Source organism: Saccopteryx bilineata, chromosome 2 (genome assembly GCF_036850765.1).
Source record: "Saccopteryx bilineata isolate mSacBil1 chromosome 2, mSacBil1_pri_phased_curated, whole genome shotgun sequence".
In the NCBI taxonomy this organism is placed as follows: Eukaryota; Metazoa; Chordata; class Mammalia; order Chiroptera; family Emballonuridae; genus Saccopteryx; species Saccopteryx bilineata.
In genome coordinates, this window is record NC_089491.1 from 135,491,468 (window position 1) to 135,506,797 (window position 15,330).

At 38.3% G+C, this 15,330-nt stretch overlaps 1 protein-coding gene and 1 long non-coding RNA gene across 2 annotated transcripts in view; one reads left to right on the top strand and one right to left on the bottom strand.

Moving 5' to 3' along the window:
* Positions 1–15,330, bottom strand: part of LOC136324722 (uncharacterized) — a 22,537-nt gene continuing 7,207 nt past the window's right edge. Inside the window, exons 2-3 of the long non-coding RNA XR_010729132.1 lie at positions 1,568–1,715; positions 1–360 (exon numbers count right to left, since the gene is read on the bottom strand). This is a non-coding gene — a long non-coding RNA (uncharacterized lncRNA). The remainder of the gene's footprint in view (positions 361–1,567; positions 1,716–15,330) is intronic.
* OR8S1 (olfactory receptor family 8 subfamily S member 1) lies at positions 2,168–3,085 on the top strand. The gene has a single exon (XM_066257980.1). The coding sequence runs from the start codon at positions 2,168–2,170 to the stop codon at positions 3,083–3,085; it is 918 nt and encodes a 305-aa protein (XP_066114077.1).

Sequence of the window (15,330 nt, forward strand, 5' to 3'; positions counted from 1 at the left end):
TAAAAGTAATAATTTCATTTATTTCTGTGACCCCTCAAATAGCTAATACAGTGCACCTCTACCTGTGAGGGGGTCCAGCACGTGACACAATACAATGTCCAGGTTTGTTTTATGCAAGATTTTCATGCTTTGGCCTTTATTTCTAAGGAGAAAGTTTCCCCAAAGTTTAAGGACTTTTTAGTGCCAGTAGTGGGGCTCCATTTGGAGATAAGAACAGAGGAGAACTTTCTTTTTGCTGCGTTTCAAAATTATAGCAGGTGCTTCTCTGTCTGTATTTCATGGTTTGAATCCTTGCTTTTCAGCATTTCCTGCCACTGATGTGCTTTTTCTCCAGTTGAATCCAGGTCACTGTAGCTAGAGCTAAAGTGATGAGTAAAAGAAACAAATAAGTAATAATAAGAAAAAATGCAATCCTCATATAATTGGAAGTATTTAGGGTTTTTTTGTTTCATATTTTTCTTAGAGAGAGAGAGAGAGAGAGGAACATCAAGCTGCTCCTCTATGTGCCTTGACCAGGGAATCGAACACACAATCTCCATGCCCAGACAACAAACACTTCAGCCCACTGAGCTATCCGGCTGGGGTTTTATTGATTGATTGATTTTTGATTTTTAGAGAGACAGAGAGAGGAAGGGGGAGAGAGGGGAGGAGGAAGGGAAACATTCATTTATTGTTTCACTCAGTTGTGCATTCATTGGTTGCTTCCTGTGTGTGCCCTGATCAGGGATCAAGCCCACAACCTTGTCATTTTGGGGCAAAGCTCTTAACGAACTGGGCTAACTGGCCAGGTCTGGAAATATTTATGTGTTTATAAATAGTGTATACAATTTACCCATTTATTTTCCTCTTTTAGAAATCGAGGAAGAGATCTATATCAACAGGAATTTTCAAACTACGCCTTAAAACCAGATTCTCACACTGATATTCACATTTATTTGTCTTCTGGGCTACTGGATCTCAAAACGTTTTTCTTTAATTCTGTGTTAGTTATTGCTAAACTAGGTGAGAAATACAGGTAATGTGGACTTGATTCCTAAGAATAGAATAGCTTTAATTCGGTGTGCTGTTTGGATAAACAAGGGGGGAGAACTTGTGTCATTTGAGAAATTGAATGTGTTGGTCTTATAGTATGAACACAAGAGACAGAGCAGGGCATGAAGGTCAAGATGTTGTAGTTAATAATGTTGAAGGATTGTCCTGAGCAGGGTTGTTGGTTCAGAGTCAGAAAAAAAGGTAGAGCTTTAGAAAGTTATATTTAGGTAGTATATATTTACAAAGGGCATGAGGGCATAAACAAGAGCTGAATCTGAATAGATCACACAAACTGGGCATGGAGATTCTGACTAGAGTATGCTTCCGTATCAGTAAGCAGTTTCTTGTGATAAATTACATAGCATCTGGGATATCTCTGTGCTGCTTTCTTTCTAATTAACTCCTTTTATCTTCACTCGGCAAACATTTACTATCTAACATGTTAGGATGAGACCAGGGAATGAAGCCTAAGCAGAACCCGACCCAGTGTCACTGAGCATTGAAGATGGAGCAAGGAGCCATGAGCTAAGACTACCTTGTACTTCAAGGGAGCGAGGAATGCAGTCCTCTCACAGACTCAAAAGAAGAATATTGGAAATATCAGTGAGGAGCCAAGAAGCTCAGCAAACTCCAAGCAGGATAAAAACAAAGGATCTGCTTCTAGACACATCACAGTCAAATTGCTAAAAAGCAAAGAGAAAGAGAAAAATCTTGAAAATAAGCAAACGAAAATGGCTTAATACAAAGAAGAACAATAAATTAATGTGTGACTTCTCATCAGATACCATAAAATCTGTAAAAATTTACTCAAAAAGAAGAACAACAAAAACATGTAACTAAGTATTCTAAATCCCACCAGGCTATCTTTCCTAAATAAAGGCAGATAAAACCATTTTTTGATGAAAATTAAAGAAAGAAAAAAATAAAGGTAGACAGGTAGTTGATGTAGGGTTGGGATTCTATAGGAAAGATTAGTACAGGTTTTAGGAAATCTAGAGACTTACAATTTTGGAACATACATTTTTGAGTAGGCATGAAACTTTGTGAATGAAGAGGGTTAAAACACTGGGATATTAGACATAAGAAGGGACTTCACCCAATTATTACTGATATTCCAAAGAACATATTGAGGACAATGAGGAACCATAGTGTTATCTCTGAGTTCATCCTCCTCGGGCTGTCTGCTGACCCCCAGATCCAGGCTCTGCTCTTTGTGCTGTTTCTTGTTATTTACCTCCTGACCCTGACGGGGAACCTGATACTGCTGCTGGTGATCAAGGCAGATTCCCATCTTCACATCCCCATGTACTTTTTCCTGGGACAGTTGTCCTTCTTAGATCTCTGCCACTCCACTGTCACTGTACCTAAGCTGCTGGAAAACCTCCTGTCTGAGAAGAAAACTATCTCAGTAGAAGGCTGCCTGGCTCAGGTCTTTTTTGTGTTTGCCACTGGGGGCACTGAATCCTGCCTGCTCGCTGTGATGGCCTATGACCGCTACGTGGCCATCAGCTCTCCTCTGCTGTATGGCCAGGTGATGAACAGACAGCTGTGTATGGGGCTGGTGTGGGGCTCATGGGGTTTGGCTTTTCTAGATGCTCTCATCAATATCATTGTAGCTCTCAATTTAGACTTCTGTGAGGCTCAAAATATCCACCACTTCTGCTGTGAACTGCCCTCTCTCTACCCTTTGTCCTGCTCAGATGTGACTGCAAGTTTTACTTCCCTGCTTTGCTCTAGCCTTCTGCATTTCTTTGGAAATTTTCTCTTGATAGTTTTCTCCTATGTTCGCATTTTGTCTACAATCTTGAGCATCAGCTCCACCACAGGAAGAAGCAAGGCTTTCTCTACCTGCTCCTCCCACCTCACTGCAGTGATCTTCTTTTATGGCTCAGGATTACTCCGCTACCTCATGCCAAATTCAGAATCCACTCGAGAGTTAATCTTCTCCTTGCAGTACAGTGTGGTCACCCCCATGCTGAATCCTCTCATCTACAGCCTGAAGAACAAGGAGGTGAAGGCAGCTGTGAAAAGAATGTTGAGGAAATATTTCTAGTGTTTCAAATAATAGACTGCAACATCAGCATAACGAGGATCCTGGGTGGAATTGCAGTATGTAGTGCCTGGATATTAAGGAGACTTTTCTGATGTCAGGATCTGCAAGATATTGTACAGCTTTCCTTTAATTTTTTTTTTTTTTTTTTTTTTTTTTTTGTAGCAACAGAGTCAAAGAGAGGGACATAGGAACAGACAAACAAGAAGGGAGAGAGATGAGAAACATCAATTCTTCACTGCGGCTCCTTAGTTGTTCATTGATTGCTTTCTCATATGTGCTTTGACTGGGGGGCTACAGCAGACCAAGCGATCCCTTGCTCAAACCAGCGACCTTGGGCTCAGGCTGGTGAGCCTTGCTCAGATGAGCCCGCACTCAAGCTGGCGATCTGGGGGTCTCGAACCTGGGTCTTCAACATCTGAGTCTGACACTCGATCCACTGTGCCACCACCTAGTCAGGCTCCTTTAAAATTCTTAAGCAGAAAAAAATAATTCTTAAGCAGAGGTGGAGTTAATTTTCTTGGAATGATACCAGTTCAGTCCTAGTCAAAAGAAGATGGGTAGATAAACCTCTTGTCTAACAATTTTTCTTATAAAAATATTTAATTTATTATACACAGTGTGGTAGACATTTTTATTACCCTCAGACTATCTTTTCCATCCTTCTAGCAGCTAAACTCCACTTGTGTAACATGGTTCCATAGAGACTGGTAACCCTGGTGTCCTAAAATCTTCCCCCTCCCCCACTCATTATTCATTCATTCCCCTGACACAGTGGCTGGTACAGGAATGAGCACATGGTCAGGGTCAGACTATTCACTCTGTAAGGAATTTTAATCTTGAGGAGAGATTCAGAGAGACAGAGGTCAGGCTATTCCAATGGCCCTGCTGATGAGCTCATTAATGCTTATCTTAGATTCTGTCTTTTCAAGGCAGATTTGTAAACATGAATTGTAGTAAGAACACATGATTAGATATTTGCTAAACAGGGACTTTGCTAAACACTTTAGGTAAATGCTTTAGTTATCCTTATAATGCAAAGAAGTAAGTGGTAAGGATGGAATTTGGAACCAAATGACTTACCACTGAGTCTATTTTCTTTACTACCTTGACACACTGACTCTCATCTCAATGCTGTGAGGGGAGACCCAATTAATGAATTCCCTTTTTAATGTTTTATTATTGTTGTCTTAATTTATTTTGCTTAAGTAAGTCAGAATTAGATTCTGTCATCTACAAGGAAAAGACCAAAAAGATACATATTTCCATGCCACCATGGAATTGCAGGTATAGACATCCAAGGACAATGGGGATATTTGAAATTGTTTGTTGGACCTACACATGTCCAGTAGAGACCACAAATAACACATTTGTTTATCTTGCTTCAAACCATTTACCTAATGGCCCAAAATCTGCAGCTGTGAGGGGACCCCATGACAAGAGAAGATTATCCAGTTTATGCACACTGCTGGACAAGCAGCCCTGCCACTCAGCCCAGTGGTGCTGCAGAAATAGCAGAAAGTGAGAGTGTCAATGGCAGAGCAAACAGTGCACAGAGCCTGTGGCAACTCCAAAAAGAAACCAACAGCATGCCAGCCCAGGTCTGTTAGATCAGTGGTCCCCAACCTTTTTTGGGCCACGGACCGGTTTATTGTCAGAAAATATTTTCACGGACTGGCCTTTAGGGTGGGATGGATAAATGAGCAAAATAAAATTATGCGACCGGCATAAAAACTGTGGTATTTTTAAATATAATTGTTGAACTTATGATATTTATTGGGATAAGTTAAAGGAGGAACAAGCATATCTTCATTATTCAGGCTGTATTTAAATTTATTATTCTGACAACAATATGTAATATGATAGGTTCAGGCTCGCTACCAATCATGAACCTACGACAATAAAAATAAACATGAATCCACTGTGTACTAGTATGCAACTTTATTAAAAGCGGTCCTCTTAACATCGCACCAAAAACATAACATGAGTAACATCCTCTCTGCCTCCAAACACTTTCCAGTTGCTATGGTAACATTTAAATATGCCTTAAAAATAAGATACAATACAAAAACAAATATAAAGTGCATGAAAAATACAACTCACCATTGTTATGAATATTGTAAGTTAAGGATTATTGATTATAATGTTTATATAGAATGAGAGATAGTAGCCTATCTCTCAACAACCATAACGCTAAATCAGTGGGAGCCCTGAGCTTGTTTCTCTGCAACGAGAAGGTCCCATCTAGGGGTAATGGGAGACAATGACACCTGAAGTGTGTTGCTTATGTCCAGTCTATTCCATAATTTTGTTTTGGTTGCTGTCACTGCAGAAAATCCCGCTTCACACAAATAGGATGTCGGAAATGGCAACAGGGTTTTTAGTGCTTTTGTGGCGATCTCGGGGTATTCTGCCATGACTTTAATCCAGAACACCGGCAGAGTTGTAGTCTCGAACATATTTTTAAGGCCGCCGTCATTTGCAATCTCCAGTAGTTGATCCTCTTCTTGCATAGACACACTGGATTCACCTGGTTTGTTGATAAATGGATCACAGATCCATTCCTTGGCAATTCGTGGGTCTTTTGTGGTTGGGAAGTAGCATTCAAACTCTTTTAAAAGCAAATACAGGTGATCATGCACCAGCTGGGACAATGAAGGCTTGGGCTCAGTCTCTTCCAAAATTCCCGTGAATGTTTGAAACATGTCAAATATACCCCTGTTTACACGTCGTCCCCACAAATCCAGTTTGGCTTTAAATGCAGCTACTTTATCTGCCAACTTGAAGACAGTTGTCATTTTCCCTTGAAGTGACCAACTGAGTTCATTGAGGTTAAACATGTCGCACAAGTGAGTTTTGGGACCCATTCCTTGTCACTGAAATGTGCTGCTAGCGGTGACTTTTTTTCTGAGAGAAATCTCTGCAGTGGCTCTCGTAATTTAAACACTCTGGCCAGGGACCTCCCTCGGGATAACCATCTTATTTCTGTGTATAAGAGAAGGTGCCTGTGCTCCGCATTCATTTCCTCACAAAGCTGCTTGAACAGGTGCAAGTGAAGGGCGTGTGCTTTGATGTGGTTAATAACGTTAAGGACATCATTCAATACGCTTTTAAGTTCCAGTGGTATATTTCGTCTAGCCAGCATTTCCTTGTGAATGACACAATGCGTAGACTCGCATTCAGGTGCAACCTCCTTAATCCGAGTAGTTAAACCAGACATCCTTCCGGTCATGGCAGCAGCGCCATCTGTGCCTATGCCGACACAAAAAGACCATTTCAGTTTTCCTGATATATAGTCATCCAGTGATTTAAATAGTTCTGTGGCTGTGGTTTTGGTTGGCAATGATAGTGCACATAACATATCCTCATGCACATCCTCTTGATAAAGATAACGCACGTAAACAGGTAGCATTGCCTTGTTGTCAATATCTGTAGATTTGTCAACCTGGAGAGCGTACCATAGTGATTTATTAATTCTTTCCAACAATTGTGATTCAATGTCCTCTGCTATTTCCTCAATGCACCGTGTGACGGTGGTAGCCGAAAGAGGCATCTGTGCTATCTTTTTAACCACAGCCTCTCCTAGAAGTTCACGACAAATGTCTTTAGTGGCTGGAAGAATCAATTCTTCACCAATGGTGAATGGCTTCTTAGCCTTAGCAATACTATTAGCCACCAAGTATGATGCTTTCAGTGCACTCGCATTTATTGATGTAGTGGCCACCAGTAATTGTTTCTGTCCTTGTTCATGCTTTTTTCTTTCGAAATACTCAGAAGGCTTGTCTTTTAAAGTAGGGTGCTTGGTCTCCAAGTGACGAAGCAGTTTTGAAGGCTTCATTGCCTCATTACTTAGCTGATCGCCACATATTATGCAGAGCGGCCTTGGTGCGCAGAATCACCAGTTGCGATAAATCCATACTTCAAGTAGGACTCCTGGTATTGTCTGTTAAATGAAGCCTTCTTTTTCTTCGAGGTCGTAGGTTCTTCTTCTGTCTCCTCACTGGCCCTTTTCCATTTCACAAAAAAACTTTCGATGGGATTTTGTTTTTTACTCATTTTGCTAGTTTATGGGTTTAATTTTAGCGGCAACATATCACGTGACTGAGACAAGTGTCAAGAGTGAGTCTTAGACAGATGTAACAGAGGGAATCTGGTCATTTTTAAAAAATAAAACATTGTTCAGACTTAAATATAAATAAAACGGAAATAATGTAAGTTATTTATCTTTTTTTTCTTTTCTTTTCATTTTTCTGAAGCTGGAAACAGGGAGAGACAGTCAGACAGACTCCCGCATGCGCCCGACCGGGATCCACCCGGCACACCCACCAGGGATAACGCTCTGCCCACCAGGGGGTGATGCTCTGCCCCTCCGGGGCGTCGCCATGTTGCGACCAGAGCCACTCTAGCACCTGGGGCAGAGGCCACAGAGCCATCCCCAGCGCCCGGGCCATCTTTGCTCCAATGGAGCCTTGGCTGCGGGAGGGGAAGAGAGAGACAGAGAGGGAAAGCGCAGCGGAGGGGTGGAGAAGCAAATGGGCGCTTCTCCTGTGTGCCCTGGCCGGGAATCGAACCCGGGTCCTCCGCACACTAGGCCGACGCTCTACCGCTGAGCCAACCGGCCAGGGCTATTTATTCTTTCTCTGCGGATCGGTACCAAATGGCCCACGGACTGATACCGGTCCGTGGCTCGGGGGTTGGGAACCACTGTGTTAGATCATGAAACACACTGGAGAATTAGTGAGAAGGAGATTTGGAAGAGATGTGTGGATTAAAATTATCATGGTAAAAAATTATTTATTTATTTCTGAAATTACCTTTTGGTTTTTGCTTATTTAAAACCTGTCAACTGCCATTGTCCCCTCCACTTTGCACTCTCCAGCAGCAGAGAATATAAAGGCAAGTCAATATGGCAATCCTGAAACTATGGATGAGGTTTTGGAATCGCTCCCCATCTGGGGGACTGGCTATAGAGCAGATACAACTTATTTTTTGTAGTGTCTCAGCTTCATTGTTTTCATATTATATAAAACTGATACTTTTATTGCTGAGAACACTCTATTTTTCCTCATCCTTAAATAACCTCTACTTAAATTTACTTTTCTAGGCATTTCTTAAGAGTATAATAAAAAAATAAGTTTTCATCACATTGCTGTTGTAATATGAAAAATTGCATTCATCAGAATAAATTGGAACATATACTCATTTGGTTTAAAATTAAGTTGATGAACTTTAAAGGAAATAAAAGAAAGATAGATGGTGTTACAATGGGAATTTGTGTCCCTCAAAAAAGATATGTTGAAGTCATAACACCCAGCAGCTTAGAATATTGTCTTACTTGGAAATGGGGTCTTGACGGAGGTAACCAAGTTAAACTTAATGGAAGTGGAAACCTTCCCAAGACATTGATCAATCATCTTGTTCTTCATTCCTTGTTCTCATCTTAACATGTTAGATATTAAATGTTTGCTGAATAAAGTAAATAACCATAATTGGAATGAAAACCATAATAAAATAGTGGTATAGCCTTTTGACACCTCATTTATCATGGCAGCTGAATGACATCTCACTTTGGAGACTGAGGTTCCTACAGCAGCAGTCTTTAATCTATTTGGTGTCAGGTCCTCATTTATCCTCTGAAAAATTATTAAAGACTCCAAAGGTATCTTTTTAATGTGGTTATTATCTATTGATATTTACTACTTTATAAATTAAAACTGAGAAAAATTTAAGTGTCAATTCATTTAAAAATAACAATAAATTCACTAACATAATACTAATATAAATAGCATTTTTATAAAAATAAATATATGTTCCAAAACAAAAAAATAAGAATTGACTATCATCATTACACATTTTTAAAAATATTTCTCATGTCTGACATGAAGATAGCTGAATTTGTTTTTATTGAAATATATAAAGAATATCCTGCTTCAATTAGAAACACTGGAAAGAAAGGAGCATTTTCAGATCTAAAATAATATCAATGAATTTTTCATACTTTGTTATATTAAAATCTATTGGCCTGTATTGCACTTTGAATGGAACTTTCATCCAGGCATGATATTTTTTTTAACACCATGCATTAGTCTTTGAAAAATACTGATTCACTGATGTTTCAAATAATGACACATTCATTTTATATGATGCAGATGTTCTAAATATTGTCACAGTTCATTACATGATATAAAAAATATTATCACCACCAATCTCATCAGAATTTTATCACTGGCAATAAATGTCAATTTTTTTCCCCTCTGTCACAGTTATTTAAGTCAGGTTTAAAAAAAGTTCTGTCAAATACTCAATTTGAGTAACTATAGTTTGCCAGTCATTCTTTCGAGTAAAAGTGGTGTTCTATTTTTTTTTTTTAGATAGTAATACTTTGGTTCACAATTCACACAAATTGTACAGGTGCTTTTCCTTAGGACAACCATCATGCTTATGTTTGCAGCATGAATGATTTATTATACTTTCTATTTTGTCATAGAATAGTAAAAAGATGTGTACTCAAATGTCAAGATTTAATAAAATTAATCATTTTTTACTGCTTCACTGAGAAATTCTCAATGTTGCAAAGCTATTCTTCTATGTTTTATTCTTAAGACTCTAAAGAACAATTTGGAGATGACTAACATCTTATCAATATTGAGTCTTCCAGTCCATGAACATAATATATCTCTCTATGTAGCTTCTTCAGTTTCTCTCCACAATGTTTTTGAGTTTTCAGTGTACAAGTTTCACATATCTTTGCTAAACTCATCCCTAAGTATATATATCGTATTTTGAATGATATTATAAGTGGAATTGTTTTTACTTTCATTTCCAATTGCTTGTTGTTTGTATATAAAAATACAGTTGATTTCTATCTTGACCTTATTTCATGTGGCCTTCTTGAATTTATTTATTCTATAACTTCTTTATAAATTCCTTAAATTTTTTTATGTATATGACAATGTTACCTTTCCTTTTAAATTATGTTCATTTAATTTTAATTTATACATTTTTTTATATACTAAGTAAGGCCTCTAATACAATGTTAAAAAGAAGTAGTGCAATCTTAGGGGAAAAGCATTCAGTCTTTCATATTAACTATTATGTTTACTGTAGGCTTTTCTGAGATAAACTTTAGAAGATTGAAGAAGCTCCCTTTTATTTCTAATTTATGAAGGGGTATTGCAGTGGTAGTCAACCTGGTCCCTACCGCCCACTAGTGGGCATGCCAGCTTTCATGGTGGGCAGTAGCAGAGCAACCAAAGTATAAATAAAAAGATAGATTTAACTATAGTAAGTTGTTTTATAAAGATTTATTCTGTCAAACTTAGCGAAAATCCCACATAAAGTACATGGTAAGTAATTATTATTATATGCTTTAACTTGCTGTAACTCTGCTTTATAAATTTTATAAAGTAAAGTTACTTCCCTACTTTATAAATCACCATTACTGTGGAACCAGTGGGCAGTTAGAAAATTTTACTACTAACAGATACAAAAGTGGGCAGTAGGTATAAAAAGGTTGACTACCCCTGGGGTATTGTGTCTTATCAAATGCTTGTTTGCTTTTTGGCATGTGTTGAAGGCATCATAAGAGTTTTCTGTTTTATTCTGTTTATATGGTAGATTTCCTTTGTTAAATTTCAAATACTAAAACAACCTTGTGTTCCTGGGATAAAGCCCACTTAGTTATTATGTGTTTTTATCTTTATAGATTCCTGTAATCAATTTGCTAAAATAAGTTAAAGATTTTTGCTTCTTTGTCCATGACAGATATTGGTCTGTAACTTTATTTTCTTGTAATATTCTTGTCAGTTTAAGCATCAAGGTTACATTATCTCATGACAATTTTAGAAGTGTTATGTCTTTGTCTGGTTTTAGTATTAGGGTAATTCTGGCCTCTTTAAATGAATGACTACTTCCCTTCTTTATTTTCTGAAAGTAGAATTAGTATTCTTTTGTTTAAATATGATCAAATTCACCAGTAAATGAATCTGGACCTTTAATTTTCTTCTAGGTCATGATTACACATTCAATTTCTTTAGTTGATATAGTGTTATTTAGGTTTTCTGTATTTTCTTGTAATTTTGTAATTTATGTCTTTCAAAGAATTTGTACATTTCATCTAAACTGTTAAATTCATTGGCATAAAATTGTTGATAACATTCTCTGATTAGCTTTTGAGTTGATGAAGGATATGTATTGATGCACTCTTTTATTCCTGATATTGGTCATTTGCCTTTTTATGCTTTCCATTAATAAATCTAGTAAAGGTTTATTGACTCTGTTGATTTTTTTAAAAGTTTTTAATTTAATTTATTTTCTCTATTATTTTCTGTTTACCATTTCAGTCACTTCTGCTTTTTCATTATTGACTCTTCATGTTTATTTTAAGTGTAAGTTGATTTTCTTTTTATCACATCTTAGGGTGAAAACTTAGACCACTGATTTTAGATCACCACTTTTTTTCTAATCTAAGCATTTAATTTAACCGTAAGTATTAATTTAGCTTTACACCACAAATGTTGATGCTTTCATTTTCATTCAGTTAAAAAATATTTTCCTATTTTTTTATGGTTTCTTCTTTGACTCATGAGTTATTTGAAAGTGTGTTGCTTGATTTTTAAATATTTTGGATTTTCCATATATTTTCAATTATTGATATGTAATTTAGTTCCTCTGTGATCAATTTGCTTAATGGCTCAGCATATTTCTAGCTTAGGATGGTTCCATGTGTACTTGGAAGATGCAATTAAACTGCTGGAAGATTGTTTGCAATACATGGGACTGACAAAGGAATGTATTTTATAAAGAACTCCTACAAATCAATACGAAAAGCTTGAACAACTCAATAGAAAAGTGGGCAAAGGATAGAAACAGGCATTTCACAGGAGAGAAAACATATATAGCCAATAAAATACAAAGAAATGTTTAATAATGATGAGGGAGTTGCAAATCAAGACCACAAAGAAAAATCACTCATTTAGCTATCTAATAAAACCAGCTGTTGTCAAGGGTGTAAATCAATGGGAAGAAGTTCTTATACACTATTGGCTGCTAGAACTATATACTAATACTAGTGCAACTACTTCAGCAATTCAGCATTATCTTGTAAAAATGAAAATTTACCTACTCTATGGCTCAACAATTTTAATCTTAGAGAAAGTCTTGAAAATGTGCACCAGAAGTAATGTACAAGGATTTTCACAGTAGCACTCACTACTCAGGGATGCAAAAAAATAAATAAATAAATAAAAAAGAAAGAAAGAAAGAAAGAAAGAAAAGAAACAACTCAAATTTCCATCCACAAAAAAAGAGATAAATTTAGTGCCTATGCATGCTCAGTCATCAAAATGAAAAGTGGGACACACAATGTATTCATTCTCTCTTATTTGAATAACAAATCACCACAAATTTAGTACCTTAGAACAATGGAAATTTATTGTCTCACAGTTTCTTTGACTCAGAAATCCAGGCATGAATCAGTTTGGTCCTCTGCTCAGGGTCTCATCAGGCTGAAATCAAAGCATGAGCCATGACTATAAGCTCATCTTAAACTCAGGGTCCTTCTTCAGGGTGATCAATTTCTTATGGCTATAGGACTGAGGTGTCCCCACTTTCTTGCTAGCTGTCAGCCAGGAACTGCTTTCAGCTGTGAGGGGCTGCCTTCAGTTCCTAGCCACATGGCCCCCTCACAACATGGCAGCTTCTAATCTCACTGACTTCAGGAAGAGCCCACTTATTTGGGCTCCCCTGCTTAGGTCAGTTCAACTAAAGATAATCTCCCTTTTGATTAACGTGAAGTCAGCTGATCAGCACTTAAGCATAGAACTGAAATCCCACCATATTCCCAAGTCCCACCCATATTCAAGAGGAGGAAATTATACAGGACATGTATACCAGGGGCCAGAATGTTGGAGAACATCTTAGAAATCTGCCTACAACAACCATATAATAGGAAAATAATCTTAACCCAACGTGGAAGACAATTTGAGCCTACATTATTCAAGCTATTACTATAAGGCTATAAGAATTTATAATCTCAGGAGAACTTTTAACCCAACTTCTATCTCTTTCTGTCATTTTCTGGGTATTAGATGGTGTCAGGTATTTGTCTATAATGACTCAATAATCTAGTCTACTTAAAATATAAATTAAGAGTTAGAGATAATATCCTGGCCTGTGGTGGTGCAGTGAATAGAGTGTCAACCTGGAATGCTGAGGTCACCAGTTCGAAACCCTGGCCTTGCTGGGTCAAGGCACATACAACAAGCAACCAATGAACAACTAAAGTGAAGCAACTATGAGTTAATGTTTTTTGCTCCCCCTTCTCCTCTCCTCTCTTTGTAAAATCAATAAATAAAATATAAAAAAATAATTAGGCCCTGGCCGGTTGGTTCAGCAGTAGAGTGTCAGCCTGGTGTGCAGGGGACCCGGGTTCGATTCCCGGCCAGGGCACATAGGAGAAGCGCCCATTTGCTTCTCCCCCCCCTCCGTCCTCTCTGTCTGTCTCTTCCCCTCCCGCAGCCAAGGCTCCATTGGAGCAAAGATGGCCCGGGCGCTGGGGATGGCTGCTTGGCCTCTGCCCCAGGCGCTAGAGTGTCTCTGGTCGTGGCAGAGCGACGCCCCGGAGGGGCAGAGCATCGCCCCCTGGTGGGCAGAGCGTTGCCCTGGTGGGCGTGCCGGGTGGATCCCGGTCCGACGCGTGCGGGAGTCTGTCTGACTGTCTCTCCCCGTTTCCAGCTTCAGAAAAATACAAAAAAAAATAAAATAAAATAAAAAATAAAATAAAAAATAATTAGAGATAATAGAATTAAAGATTATATTTTCTATAACCTATAAATAAAAGGTGTTAATAAACAAATAGCTAAATTAAGTAACTCTACTATGTCAATGAAAAGGCTACTTAGAGTAAGTTTCTATACTATTTAAAAAAGTGACATTATTTAGATTACACCACTTCAAAGCTGTCCTAGTATGACATAATATTTCACAAGTGCTGTCTAGACCTAGTCTTGATGTCATGGCTAAAACTCTCCATTCCCCTTTGCTGGCAATATGTCACTCCCACCCCAACTACTTCCCTTATCAGGCTCTAACACTTCGGGTTCCAACATACACATACCCATGGAACCTAGAGACAGCCTTATCTTGCAGTTCCAGCTTACTATTACCCTGTCCTTAAATGCAACTCCCTATGTGGTCCTCCTGCTTGACAGCTTTCTCTGGTCTGGAGCTGTAAGTAACAAAGACTTCTGCCTTTCATCTACTTGACTTTGAGCTGTGTCCCACCATCAAAAAACAAATCTTTAAATCTTATTAAAATCTAGCCTTACCCTGATCACAACACCAGCTGTCACTAACTGACAGCTGCCTACACTCAGTCCACTATTTGCACTGACTACAAATTATTTCTGCCAAGTAATGCCCTTAGCCAACATCTTGCCTTTGAACAGTGCTTCACAAGTTTTACACCATATGTCTATATTTTTACTTAAATTAGTCCTCACCACAGCTTTTTAGGAAAAGAAGAATAACATTAATAGCAATTTGATAGATGGGGTTAAGGCTCTGATCTGTCAGCCAGAGGCACAGCCAGAACTAAAATACCAACTCTTTATGTTCTTAGTTTAGTGCTATTTCTAGCACACCTCTGTGTCCACGATTTAATTTAGCAGTCTTTTTAATTAAAATTTTCCCAGTTAAAGAGTACACAGGAAATTGTTACTATCTTGTAAGGCTGCTTCTTCCCTTCCCCTCACTATCAAGGACAGCAGGATTTAAGGGTAAGTCACAAAACTTCTTATGCCTAACGCCACCACCACCCATTGCTAAGCATGTTTCCAGGGACCCTCAGAGCTCTGGCATTTTCAGAGAGTTAAGGCCTCTAACCTTAACTCTGTCTGATAGAATTGAAAGAAGACCCACAGAGCTCAGTACACTTCTAGTGAGATCATTCTTCCACACACACCTCATCTACTCAAGCTCAGTCAACCTTTATACCTCACCTCACCACGGACAAACTGGCTAAGAGAGCAGTCCCAAGAAGAGGGCTATAATTAGAACTGATTATCCAACCCTGCCTCCTGGGGGGTACTAATTCCAGCATGCCCTATATCTCTGCTTACAACACTCACCACAAGATCCTCGGCCTCCAGATCATCCCAAATCAGAGATTCTTACCCTAGTATAGTCCACTGCGTTGCCTAATTCGAGTCAAACTCTAACCTCCAAAACTGCCTCTAACTCCTTTCACT

Coding starts and splice junctions, on each gene's coding strand:
- OR8S1 (XM_066257980.1), top strand. CDS start 2,168: ATGAGGAACCATAGTGTTATCTCTGAGTTCATCCTCCTCGGGCTGTCT.